The following is a 14200-nucleotide window of genomic DNA, read 5'->3' as shown; positions in this document are numbered from 1 at the left end:
CCATTTCTCAGGTCTGCAAACATATCACATTTGTTTCACATCTGTCATCTCTATAAAGGTACTCTGTGATGCTTGCACTACCAAAAGAAAAAAAAATTGGTAGCAACTGTCACTCATATCAGTGGGAAAGGAATTTTACTTGCTCTGCAGCATTCCAATTTATCCTGTTGCTATGCACAGCACCTCACAAGGTCATACACTGAGCAAAGGGTCTTGATTGTTGTCTATGTTGTCAACTTCGTGCTCTGTTTTCAAGATGGCCTCATGTGATGAAGCAAGAGTCTCTGTTGAGCAACAGCAATTCTGAGCTTGATGAACAAATTTCTAGTTTTGAAAGCAGTGATGGAAGCTATTTGTTTCATCACATTTTTTCTGTAAGTGTACATATTGTCTACTGTACACCTGAAAGCTAGTTTTTACAATTTATGCTATAGAAGAAGAAGGCATTTCAGATGGTGAAGTGTCAGCGAACTCTCAAGATGAAGCTGCTTATGTTGATGCTGTCTCCAGCTACCAATCTGCCTCTTTTGACTGGGCAGTGGACAGATGCGGACACACCGATGAGAACCCACTGTTCCACAACTTCCAGTTTCTGAACAATTGTGTGGAATTTAAATTCAAGTTAAGCAGAACTCTTCTGTATCTGATAGTTTCACTTACTGATTAAGAATTACTGTAGGTGGTAAAACACGTGGCAAACCACTATACTCAGAACAACCACTGACAAGATAAATGCAACAGGCAAATTGAGGCCACATTCAGTCTGGCACAAGTGAAACACTGTAAAACTCAGTGAACAGTATAGACAACAAACACAAAATGACAGCAATTAATGTCAATGTCAGAATGAAGTTATGAATCATAGAGAAGACGAAAGCAGACTGTATTTTTTATTACAATAAAAACAAGGCTCATGTGGACCACAGCAACCAGCTAACAGGCTACACCACTTTTGAGAGGAAACAAATAAAGTGGTAGAAGAAAGTTTTTTCCCTTCATCTTTTTATGATAATAGTTGTAAATTCATATTTTTTATATAAAAAGTCGAGGCCTCCTAATAAACATCTTGCTGAGTTCATTGTTGAATTGGCAGAGGTTTTGCTGAACAAAGGTGGCTTTGTTGAATCAAATTCTACCTAAAACATTTCACCTCTCAATAGACTCAGTGAAAGACAGTTTCCTAAATTAATTTCAGCTTCAGAAAAGTCAAAATAGCCTCAGAGAAGATGCAAAGTTTGTGTGGAAAGAAGTGAGGCAAGATCTGGCTAAGTGGCAAGGAGAGATAGATAATATTGAGAAGAAAGTGATGGAGGACTTCGTTTTCGAGAATGATTTGAAATTTTTCACACTAAACCACATTTTCAGTACAGAAAACAAAATTTTCAAACAGTTTTATTTTTAGACCAAAAAATTCTAATCTTTTCTACATTTAGGAAATTAAAGATGAAAACAATTATGTTGTTTTTCTGAAAACAAAACATTTTCCTTTTAACATAGAAAAATTGTCACTGATGTAAGTCTGTGTTTCTTTGCAGCATTTCATACAAAAAAGATCCACCTTTCAAATGCAGTAAATTGATCTAAGTTCTGCGCAGTAAAACCTGCTACACCAAATTCAGAACAACAGAAAATACACAGTAGCAGCAAAATGAATTACACCCTAGCAGCCAAGTCCTCAACATGTTAATAGTTTCCACAACAAAACTCTGTCTCAAAATCTTGCAGGAAACTCAAAGATATTCTGGTTTTATGTAAAGTACACCAGCAACAAGACACAATCACTACCTTCATTGTGAGAAATCAATAGTAATGTTACTGATGACAGTGCCACTAAACCAGAGTTATTAAACACAGTTTTCCAGATTCCTTCACCAAAGGAAATGAAGTAAATATTCCAGCATTTGAATCAAGAACAACCAATATGAATAACTTAAACATAGATATCCTTAATGTAGCAAAGCAGGTTAGATCACTGAATAAAAAAAAGGTCTCCAGTCCAGAAAAAAGTTGGTTTCTTTCCGAATACACTGATACAATACCTCCATACTTAACAGTCATATACAACTGCTCACTCAACAAATGATACATACCTAAAAACTGGAACATTGCACAGGTCCCACCATTGACAAATAGCCACCACTGATTCAGAAAATATTGTTCTTGTGAAACACAACTAGATCTTTATTTGCATGAAGTAATGAGTTCTACTGACAAGGAATGTCAAATTGAGCCCATATTTTGAAATTTCCAGGTTTTTGCCAAAGTTCCTCACAAGCAACATCTAATGAAATTGTGTGCCTATGACGTATCATCTCAGTTGCGAAATTGGATTCATAATTTCCTTTCAGAAAGGTCTTTATCTATATAAATGTTTTAGGAGACAATCTGAACAGCCCCTCTTAGATTGCTTGCAGATGATACTGTCATTTACTATCTAGTTAAGTCATCAGAAGATCAAAACCAATTGTAAAATGACTTAGACATATTATCTGTATGTTGAAAAAAGTGACAGCTGTCTCTGAATAAGAAAAAGTGTGAGGTCATCCAAATGCGTACAAAAAGAAATCCATTTAATTTTAGTTACACAATAAATTACAAAAATTAAAATTCAACAAAATACCTAGGAATTAAAACTACAAAAAACTTAAATTTTAAATTTTAGCAATGACAAAGATAATATTGTGGACAAGGTAAACCAAAGACTACATTTTATTAATAGAACACTTAGAAGACACAACATTTCTATTAAAGAGACTGACAACACTACGTCCATCCTCTGCTAGAGTACTGCTTTGCAGTGTGGGATCCTTACCAGATAAGATTGATGGAGGGCATTGAAAAAGTCTAAACAAGTGCAGCTTGTTTTGCATATCGTGAAATAGGGAAGACTGCAACACGGATATGATAAGCAAATTGAGGTGGAAATCATTAAAACCAAGACATTTTTCATTTTGGCGAGTTTTTTTTTTTTTAATGCAATTTCAATCATCAACTATCTCCTCCAAATGCAAAAACCTGCATAAGAAGTAATGGTCATCATAATAAAGTAAGAGAAATCAGAACTCGTACAGAAAGATTTAAGAATGATGCAGATATAGGTATGTATGGTTGACTGATTGATTAATTAATAAGACAAACCAGCCATAAGTTAAAATCTCTGCACAAACTGGGAAAAGGCTCTAATATTACAGAAAAATTTAACAATTTACTTATAAGCATCTCATTATCATCTAAAATTAAAGTCAGGCCAAAGTTTTCATCTTGTCAACATATAATATACTGGAATCTAAAATGTGCACTGTGATCGCTACCCCAATTGGTATGTATTCCTTTGGGTCTTCTTGTTGGACAGAATAAATGTTCTTCAATGGCTAGTGGTGACCACTTTGTCCCTGCTATGGTGCTGGAAAGATGGGTTCAATGGTCAAATTGTTGGCTTCACTGACTACAACTTCTTGTCAGCCACTTCCTTCCATAGTGTTTCACAGCGACACTATGTTACATAGGATACAACATTCCGTAAGAGGACATAGCAATGAGTACCAGAATTCCCCTGCCAGGAGTTATGGGTGGGTGTTTATCACCTTGCACTTACCATCACCAAGTTTAGTCTTGGATTAACAGTCATCCATGCTGGTTATTTACTTCAGCTGTGTATAAGAACTGAAATGTTAGCTGCATCAAGTTCCTCCACTTATTTTTTTTGTTCATGCGGAAAAGACAGTTGTTGCTGAACAAACACTGTATAGAATGTGTAGCTATAGTGCAGATTCTGGTGTAGACTCTATTTTACATGCATGTCAAACCACGTGTAGCTGGCTGCTGCATAATAAATGACAGCTCACCAGCCTCAGCACAAAGACTAGGTACAGGATTGTTTTGGTAAGCCCCTGTGGAAAGTCTAATGGCCGCATGGTGGGTAACATTTAAACTATTTATATGGGAGTGTCTAAGAGATCTGTATACTATGCAACCATATTCACATTATGACATAATTAATATACTAGAAAAAGTGGGTATACTAGTTCGACTGAGATCTCAGTTCTTGCCACTGAGACTTTTAAAATGCCGAGCACCTACAGACACTACATTTAAAATTACGCAGGCGAGGCAGTCTTTACACAAATAACATCCCAGAACCTCACCAAGGATTTCAAATTTGAAACATCCCTCATCTGAAGTGCTGGTAAACTAAAAAAAATTACAACAATCTGAATATAGACTATTCAGTTTCTTTCTTTCTTTCTTCTTCCCCCTACAGAACATTTAAAACAAACTGATATTAGCCCAGTTTTTCAATATTTTAAGAGTCAGTAATTCAGAAGAATAATGGATGAGACAGAAGAAAGAAATGAACACAGAAGAGTTTTCCTCAAACAGTGAATACTGGAGAGAGTATTGGCCACAACGTGTCATGAGCTCAACGGCAGAAGTACCACTTAGCAATGAAGGGCTTTAACGATATGGGGAAATTCCCATGAAATCTTTATTTGTGTACAGGGCATATGACACATCTGAAAATGGTATAATACACTTTCTCCACATTGAAGAAGGACCGAACAAAGTATTACTTGCAAAAAAAAAAAAAAAAAAGGTCTCATATCACTCCTTCTCAGTGGCTGAGACAATCAATAAAGCAATATGGCTCTGGCAATTACATAAATGTGACAAAATTAAAGTCATGATCTATTTAAAAAATTTGCATTATCATATGCTACAATAGCAGTACTTACAGCATCAAGTTAAGTATAACTGGTATTTTTAATTGGCGAAGTTTTACTGCTCTGTATACGGCCATGGAAACTTTTCCTGGTATAGTCGCATCCAAGTTACGGTCATCCCGTTCATTGAAAGTTTGTCCAAATTCAATATATACTTTCCTGTGTAGTATAAATAAACAGCAAATGTAATTATTTTTAGAAACTGCTAGAAGTCATTTTAGTTCATACACTCAGAATCACATAATAATATGTCAACTTTAGGCTAGAGAGTGAATATAAGTGCAACTGAATGTTGATGCAGACTATATTGTCACATGCAAGTATTTGAGAGATGATATTGAAGTCTGCATTTGATGTAATTTCCCATATTTATTAAATAAAATTCTGTCTATAGCTTCTGTTACTGGAACCAAATACAGCTGCTGTAATCACTTGCAATATTCATTTAGTTATTTCTAATGTGCTATATTTTATTGTTTGTATTCCCTGAAGGCCAACATGTGATTGGCAATTATAGGTAATACTTTTTACTTCATGGAAAACTATCTAAAATGTAAAGCTTCCAATGGCATTCATGGCTCATTACTGTTAGCCAAATCAGTTGGAGTTTTTGACACTTTGTGCATTTGTACAATTTTGGTACCAAAGAATCTGAACATATGAAATACAATTTCACTTAGATACATAACTGACACAACCTTTTGTAAGCAGCCTCTCCTTCCGCCCATACACACACAGACAACCATCAACTATTTCATTGGAGAGATGGTCTTCCCAACATCTACATCTACATCTACATCCACAAACATACTCTGCAAGCCACTGTATGGCGCGTGGTGGAGGTCACCCTGTACCTCTACTAGTCATAACATAAATAGACAGAAGCCATGATCAGTTGATGTGAAATAGTTTCCTTACTTTCACAACAATCCCAGCACATCTGTAAATAATATGGTCAATCTTTGTATGTCAATCACTAACGCCTTCATTTGAAAAATTTAACAGCAGGCAGTTGCTCACAAAGCCCTTATTCGACCATTTCCTGAGTATTGTTTGTTGGTCTGTCTGTCTCAGACTTGTACTGGGTTAGATGAACTGAAGATAGAGAAAAGATTTAATGAAGAGCTACAATGCTCATCAAATGTTCATTCACTCAACAAAATGCAGTGTGCGACACTATGAAATCTGTTGTGCACTATGGAACACCTTAGTCACAAAATTCTGAGGGTCCACTTTCCAAGAGACTATAGAAACCTGCTGTTTGATTTGACACACATCTCGTGTGACGACAACAATGCTAAAATTACAGAATTTTTTATTCTTAGGCAGTGATAGCAACAGTCTCTTTTCCCACGCACCCACTACAAACAGCAAATGTACAGGGGAGGGGAAGGTATAACACAGGTAGTTGTATGCCCTTTGCCACATACACTATGTGATCAAAAGTATCTAAACACCTGGCTGAAAACGACTTACAAGTTTGTGGCGCCCTCCATCGGTAATGCTGGAATTCAATATTGTGTTGGCCCACCCTTAGCCTTGATGACAGCTTCGTTTCTTGCAGGCATACGTTCAATCAGGTGCTGGAAGGTTTCTTGGAGAATGGCAGCCCATTCTTCACAGAGTGCTGTGGTGAGGAGAGGTATTGTAGTCAGTCGGTGAGGCCTGGCATGATACGTCCCAAAACATCCCAAAGGTGTTCTATAGGATTCAGGTCAGGGCTCTGTGCAGGCCAGTCCATTACAGGGATGTTGTTGTCGTGTAACCACTCCACCACAGATCACGCATTATGAACAGGTGCTCAATCGTGTTGAAAGATGCAATCACCATCCCCGAATTGCTCTCCAACAATGGGAAGGAAGAAGGCGCTTAAAACATAAATTTAGGCCTGCGCTGTGATAGCGCCATGCAAAACAACAAGGTGTACAAGCCCCCTCCATGAAAAACATGACCACACCATAACACCATCACCTCCGAATTTTACTGTTGGCATTACATATTCTTGGCAGATGACGTTCACCGGGCATTATTCGCCATACCCACACCCTACCTTCAGATCGCCACATTGTGTACCATGATTCGTCACTCCACATAATGTTTTTCCACTGTTCAATCATCCCATGTTTATGCTCCTTACACCAAGTGAGGCGTCGTTTGCCATTTACCCACGTGATGTGTGGCTTACGAGCAGTCGCTCGACCATAAAATCGAGGTTTTCTCACGTCCCACCTGACTGTCATAGTACTTGCAGTGGATCCTGATGCAGTTTGGAATTCCTGTGTGATGGTCTGGATAGATGTCTGCCTATTACACATTACAACCCTCTTCAACCGTCAGGGTCTCTGTCAGTCAACAGGCAAGGTCGGCCTGTACACTTTTGTGCTGTATGAGTCCGTTCACGTTTCCACTTCACTGTCACATCAGAAACAGTGGACCTAGGGATGTTTAGGAGTGTGGAAATCTTGTGTACAGACATATGGTGCAAGTGACACCCAATCGCATGACCACATTCGAAGTCTGTGAGTTCCGCGGAGTGCCCCATTCTGCTCTCTCACGATGTCTAATGACTACTGAGGTCGCTGAAATGGAGTACCTGGCATGCACAATGCATCTAATATGAAAGACGCATGTTTTGGGGGGGGGGGGGGGGGTGTCCGGATACTTTTGATCATATAGTGTACATATGATAGCTTGCAGAGTATAGATGTAGAAATAGGTTATTATTAAGTCTTGTTTTCAATTATAAATAAGTTTTGTTTTCAACACATACAATGGACTTGCCATTGCACAAATAATTCCTCCATGGACTGAATAGTTATAAGCATGTAGTTGCTTTTTTACTAACTGTCCATTTACTATTAATTCAAGATCTGCATTATGCTCTGAAAGCCACAGTACCTAATACTAACCACATGATCTTTTTGCACACAAATGAACTCTATAAAGTAGACCCCCTGTGCAACTCTGTTATCAGTGAATGAAACAGTGAACAGGAAACCATCCACAGATACCATAAACAGTAAAATTCAACACTCGAAACGGTGCACCATGTCAATATCAGTAGCTTTAGACTAATATTTGCACATGGAGTGAAGTTTTTAGTCACTTGTAGGAATATTAATAAAAGCAGTAAGAGCCATGTGCAAAATAAAATGAGAGCATGATTTAATAGTAGAAAGTGGTGGAAACTACACACACATAGAAATAAGTGAACAGCACATTTCAGATTTTTTTCAGACGTATAAATCTTAGTGTTAGAATGAACCCAAACTCACTTGAGAAATTACACGATCTTGGACCAAACTATAATTATAACTGAATAACAGCTCATCAATTAATTATACTGCAACAGGCATAACCATCTAATGCCACAAACAGATAATATCCTTCTATTGTCAACAGAACTGAGCCATCAACCAACAATTTATAAAAATTTGTATTTAAATGATTTGGCACATGTTGCTAAAAGACGTGCTGTATCAACCATAAATAATCACCACTCTCAAAATACAATTCCAACTTCAGGAAAGCGGCATCATACACATTTAAGGAATTGAAGCTATTCACTAGAACAACACTGGATGAAATACGTTGACCTAAAAGAAGATTACATTACAAATTGCATTTTTTATTAATAACATGGCCACTCACTGCCAGGCTGATGTTTTTACATCTTGTCCTTGAACAATAGAGGTTTCAAGATATAAAGCTTCTTCCTTGGTGGTCTTTCATTCATTATTTGACCTCTGTATTGTTCAGCACTTTACGAATACTGATTATTTTTCACTGAAACAGTTCCAGTTGCTTCAGTTACATATGGCCATGCCTCAATCTTGACCACACATTATTACACTTGTAATGGCGCCACTCTTGTTTCTTTCCCAGTAACTAATAACTGTTACATGAAGACTTTTCATTATTTTTGTTAGTTACATCTAAACATTTTGTACATTCACTGATTGTCTCAAAATAGTTACATTAAAATGTCACAGTGACTGGAATACAAAGTAGTGTGTACTGGATCAGATAGTAAGTAGAAAGGAATGAACATGTTTGTGAGAAGACAAATTTGTGAAATGGGAGAGGGAAACTGCTCAGCAAGCAAAGATGCAGAGAGATGTGGACACACATACAGAGAGGTATAGAAAGGAAATACCAAAAATATCTATGAGGAAGTAGGACCAGTGGGAAGAATGTCATAAATGTGAAACAAAGGAAACAGCAACATAAATGAAACAGGAGTGACTGGAGTCTCACAAACTGTACACTCTCTTCCATCTGCACAAATGATACCCTGCTAGGTAACCAAGTGCCACTGGATGTCACTCAAACTTTACAACAGATCTCTTCTTGACTAATTTGTTGACATTTCTTATTACATATCAGAATATCATAACAATCATTCCAAGGCAAAAAAGAATGGCACATGCCTGAGTCCTACAGTTCTTTCAAGTTGGGATGAATAACATACCTTAGCTAAAACTTGGATTATGTCTTGTACTGCTAAGTGTCATTTGTTGCTTGTAACGCATCTCTGGTGCAATAGGAGAACCTTACTGTCTCCACTATCACAATCACTGCATTTTATGTCAATAAATATATTAAATTTTTAGCTTCCCCATCACATAAGGTACAAACACAAAATGACTAGACTTCTATGAGTGAAACATAAGAATTCATAAATAATATGGTTCTAAACACAACCTTACTCTTGTTATTAATCTCTTCATTAAATTTCTTTAAAAATGATGAATTATTAACCACAGAAATATTATCTTACTCACGTCGACCCATCAAAAGACACCTTCATGTCCTTTGCACATGTTTTCAGTGCTTCTTTGATGCTTCGTACATACAAAATACCAGGTTGATTCATGGGCATGCCTTGAAGAAAAACTGAATTGTAGGGATTGTGTCCAGCCAACTCTTTAACAGCTTCACGTTCATCTACTTGTCCCCCTTGGGCACTGCGCACAAAGTAGTTGGGATAGAACGCTCCAGCCATGACTATCTACAGTAAGAGGAAAGAACAATGAATGATTCCCAAAACTATCACAGCAGTATAAATTATTAGGAAAGTTCTGGCAGAATGTTATTAATTTAGGAATAAAGGAGGCCACTCACTGAATAGCAAAAATGTTGAGTTGTTGAGTGGCACACACACATTTGTGCCCCTACATTCTACATTGTGCTTGTGCTGCACGCAATGTACGGGGAGAGAGGAGGAGGGGGGGGGGAGGGGGGGGGTGAAGCTCAACAAAGGATATATTCTCATAGCTAACAAATTTTCTCTCTCTCTCTCTCTCTCTCTCTCTCTCTCATGTGTGCCAGCCGACGACTCACGCTACTGCTATTTGGAGTGTGGTCTCCTTTACTCCTAAATTATTTCTACAAATTACCACAGCACTGTCCTAGAAACATACTTCAAATTCACAACACTTTGCATAACAATTTGGTTAACATTCACAGTAAGAAACAAATGAATAATTAGATAAAAACTCTATGTGTGGCGCAGATAAAAGGGGAGAGACACGTCAAAGTACACTGCTACCCATTAAAATTGCAACAACTGGAAGGATATCAAGTAAAATGTTGCTCATCAAACAATGAAAACTATACTTTGGAATATCAGTAACAAACTCACCATAAATATGACGCACTCAATTGCAGATATGCATAATGAAAAGAGACTGTTACAATCTAGCTTTTGGCCAAAGCCTTCTTCAGAAAAGCACACACACACACACACACACACACACACACACACACACACCTTGTGCAAATGAATGTGTGCATATGTTTTGTTGTCTGAAGAAGGCTTTGGCCAAAAGCTAAATCTTAATCATCTTTTCATTGGGCACGTCAGCAACTTACAGTTGTTACAGTGAATAGCAATCTACCCTTTTCCTTATGTTGTTAAAATTTTGCTTGTCATGTATATACATTATCTACATATACATCTATATAACTACTTCATCCTGACCCACAACTTCTTCACTTTTGAAGGCCAGACATACCAACAATTAAAGAGAACAGCCATGGGTACCAGGATGGCCCCCTCGTACGCCAACCTATTCATGGGTCGCTTAGAGGAAGCCTTCTTGGTTACCCAGGCCTGCCAACCCAAAGTTTGGTACAGATTTATTGATGACATCTTCATGATCTGGACTCACAGTGAAGAAGAACTCCAGAATTTCCTCTCCAACCTCAACTCCTTTGGTTCCATCAGGTTCACCTGGTCCTACTTCAAATCCCATGCCACTTTCCTTGACGTTGACCTCCATCTGTCCAATGGCCAGCTTCACACGTCCGTCCACATCAAACCCACCAACAAGCAACAGTACCTCCATTATGACAGCTGCCACCCATTCCACATCAAACGGTCCCTTCCCTACAGCCTAGGTCTTCATGGCAAACGGATCTGCTCCAGTCCAGAATCTCTGAACCATTACACCAACAATCTGAAAACAGCTTTCGCATCCCGCAACTACCCTCCTGACCTGGTACAGAAGCAAATAACCAGAGCCACTTCCTCATCCCCTCAAACCCAGAACCTCCCACAGAAGAACCACAAAAGTGCCCCACTTGTGACAGGATACTTTCTGGGACTGGATCAGACTCTGAATGTGGCTCTCCAGCAGGAATACTACTTCCTCAAATCCTGCCCTGAAATGAGATCCATCCTTCATGAAATCCTCCCCACTCCACCACGAGTGTCTTTCCGCTGTCCACCTAACCTTCGTAACCTATTAGTTCATCCTTATGAAATCCCCAAATCACCTTCCCTACCCTCTGGCTCCTACCATTGTAACCGCCCCCGGTGTAAAACCTGTCCCATGCACCCTCCCACCACCACCTACTCCAGTCCTGTAACCCGGAAGGTGTACACGATCAAAGACAGAGCCGCGTGTGAAAGCACCCACACTGTGAAGCTGTCTATGTGGGAATGACCAGGAACAAACTGTCCATTCGCATGAATGGAGACAGGCAGACAGTGTTTGTTGGTGAGGAGGATCACCCGGTGGCTAAACATGCCTTGGTGCACGGCCAGCACATCTTGGCACAGTGTTACACAGTCCAGGTTATCTGGACATTTCCCACTAACACCAACCTGTCAGAACTCCGGAGATGGGAACTTGCCCTTCAGTATATCCTCTCTTCTCGTTATCCGCCAGGCCTCAACCTCCGCTAATTTCAAGTTGCCGCCGCTCATACCTCACCTGTCTTTCAACAACATCTTTGCCTCTGTACTTCTGCCTCGACTGACATCTCTGCCGAAACTCTTTGCCTTTACAAATGTCTGCTTGTGTCTGTGTATGTGCGGTTGGATATGGGTGTGTGTGCGAGTGTATACCTGTCCTTTCTTTCCCCTAAGGTAAGTCTTTCTGCTCCCAGGATTGGAATGACTCCTTACCCTCTCCCTTAAAACCCACATCCTTTCGTCTTTCCCTCTCCTTCCCTCTTTCCTGATGAAGCAACCATTGGATGCGAAAGCTTGAATTTTGTGTGTATGTTTGTGTTTGTTTGTGTGTCTATCGACCTGCCAGCGCTTTCGGTTGTTAAGTCACATCATCTTTGTTTTTAGATATATATATAACTACTCTGCAATTCACACTTAACTGCAAGGCAGCGGGTTCTTTGAGTCACCTTCAGACTATTTCTCTACTGTTCCAATCTCTAAAGTGTGTGGGACAAATAACTCAAATCTTTCTGTACTAGCTCTGATTTCTCTTATTTTATTATGATGACCACTTCTCTATACATAGGATGGAAACCGTAAAATGTTTTCACATTCAGAGGAGAAATTTGGTGATTGATATTGCTTGCAAAGAACTTGTCAAAATGAAAAATGCCTTTGTTTTAATGATTGCCCAACTCACTTACCATATCTGCGACACTCCCTCCTACATTTCCCATTAATACAAAATGAGCTTTCCTTCTTTGTACTTTTACACTGTCATCATCATCCCCCCCCCCCCATAAATTCTGTCTGATAAGGATCCCATACTTCACAGCAGTACTCTAGCAGGAGATGGACAAGCATAGTGTATGCAGTCTCTTTACTAGACCTATTGTGTCTTCTAAGTGTTCTGCCAACAAAACACAGTCTTTGATCTGCCTTCCCCCAACATTAGCTATGTGATCATTCCAACTGAAGTTATTTGTAATTCCTAAGTATTTAGTTGGATTGACAGCCTCAAAAATTGAGTGATTTATCATGTAACCGAAATTTAATGGATATCTTTTTGTGCTATGCGGATGTCCTCACTCTTTTCCTCATTCAAGAAACAACTACACATTTTGCACCATACAGATATCACATCTAAGACATTTTGCAATTGGTTTTTGAACTTCTAATGACTTTACAAGACGTAAGTGACAGAAACATCTGTAAACACTCTAAGACAGCTGCTCAGATTGTCTCCTAAATACTTTATATAGATTAGGAACAGTAGATGTTCTATAACTTTTCCTTGGAGAACGCAATATATTGCTTCTGTTTTACTCCATGATTTTCTGCTGATTACTACATGCTGTGATCTTTCCAACAGGAAAACATGAATGCAGTTGCACAACTAAAGTGATACTCCATAGGCATGTAATTTAATTAGAAGTGTGTTGTGAGGAATGGGGTCAAACACCTTCCGGAAATCTAGAAGTATGGAATCAGGTTAAGCTCCCCTGTCGATAGCCACCCAACTCACTTATCATATCCACAACACTCTTTCCCCTATGCAAGTTAGTTGTGTTCTACAAGGATGATATTTTCTGAAACCATACTGATTAAGTGTGAACAGATCAAAGTACCTTCAAAGTTAATTCATTATGTTTGAACACAGAATATATTCCAAAATTTTACAGCAAACTGATATGGGTATGTAATTCACCGGACTATTCCATTTCCTCTTATAGAACTAGTGGGACCTGTACAACTTTCCATTCATTTAGTATGGATCTTTTAGTGAGCAAGCAGTTGTATACGATTGTCAAGTACATGGCTATTGTATCAGTACACTCCAAAAGGAATTGAACTGGACTGGAAGACTTCCCTTTATTAATTGATTTAAGCTGCTTCACTACACTAGTGATATTTACTTATGAGTTAGCTGTTCTTGACAGAATTCTGGAACATTTACTTCGTCTTCTTTGGCAAAGGAATTTCAGAAAACTGTGTGTAACAACTCTGCTTTAATGATTCTGCCTTTGATAACATTACTGTTGGTATCATGCAATTAGAGCAGAATTGCTTTGGATTTTCTGTTACATTTCAACACACAATTTTGTTGTGGAAGCTATTAAAAGAATCTCACATTGAAGTCCACATTAGGTTTCAAGCTTCAGTAAAACATGAATCTTGGAGATTTCATGTTCCTTTAAATTTTCCATACTTTTTTTGTCGCTTCCACAAGGTAGGAAGAATACTAGATAAAATTATAAGAAGCAATCAAATGAAAAATAGACTATATGATGAGCAGGGC

The 14200-nt window shown here is 38.5% G+C and overlaps 1 protein-coding gene across 5 annotated transcripts in view; it reads right to left on the bottom strand.

Moving 5' to 3' along the window:
• The window catches only part of LOC124619536 (probable ATP-dependent RNA helicase spindle-E), a 265425-nt gene that overhangs the window by 121756 nt on the left and 129469 nt on the right, over positions 1-14200 (bottom strand). For all 5 annotated transcript variants that reach the window (XM_047146000.1, XM_047145997.1, XM_047146002.1 and 2 more), the window contains exons 14-15: positions 9506-9732; positions 4734-4880 (exon numbers count right to left, since the gene is read on the bottom strand). In XM_047146000.1, coding sequence (XP_047001956.1) covers positions 4734-4880; positions 9506-9732 — 374 coding nt within the window. The remainder of the gene's footprint in view (positions 1-4733; positions 4881-9505; positions 9733-14200) is intronic.

The sequence above is a fragment of the Schistocerca americana genome, chromosome 6 (assembly GCF_021461395.2).
Source record: "Schistocerca americana isolate TAMUIC-IGC-003095 chromosome 6, iqSchAmer2.1, whole genome shotgun sequence".
NCBI classification, from domain to species: Eukaryota; Metazoa; Arthropoda; class Insecta; order Orthoptera; family Acrididae; genus Schistocerca; species Schistocerca americana.
Note: the sequence above shows the minus strand (reverse complement) of the source record. Positions and strands in the feature narration are given on the sequence as shown.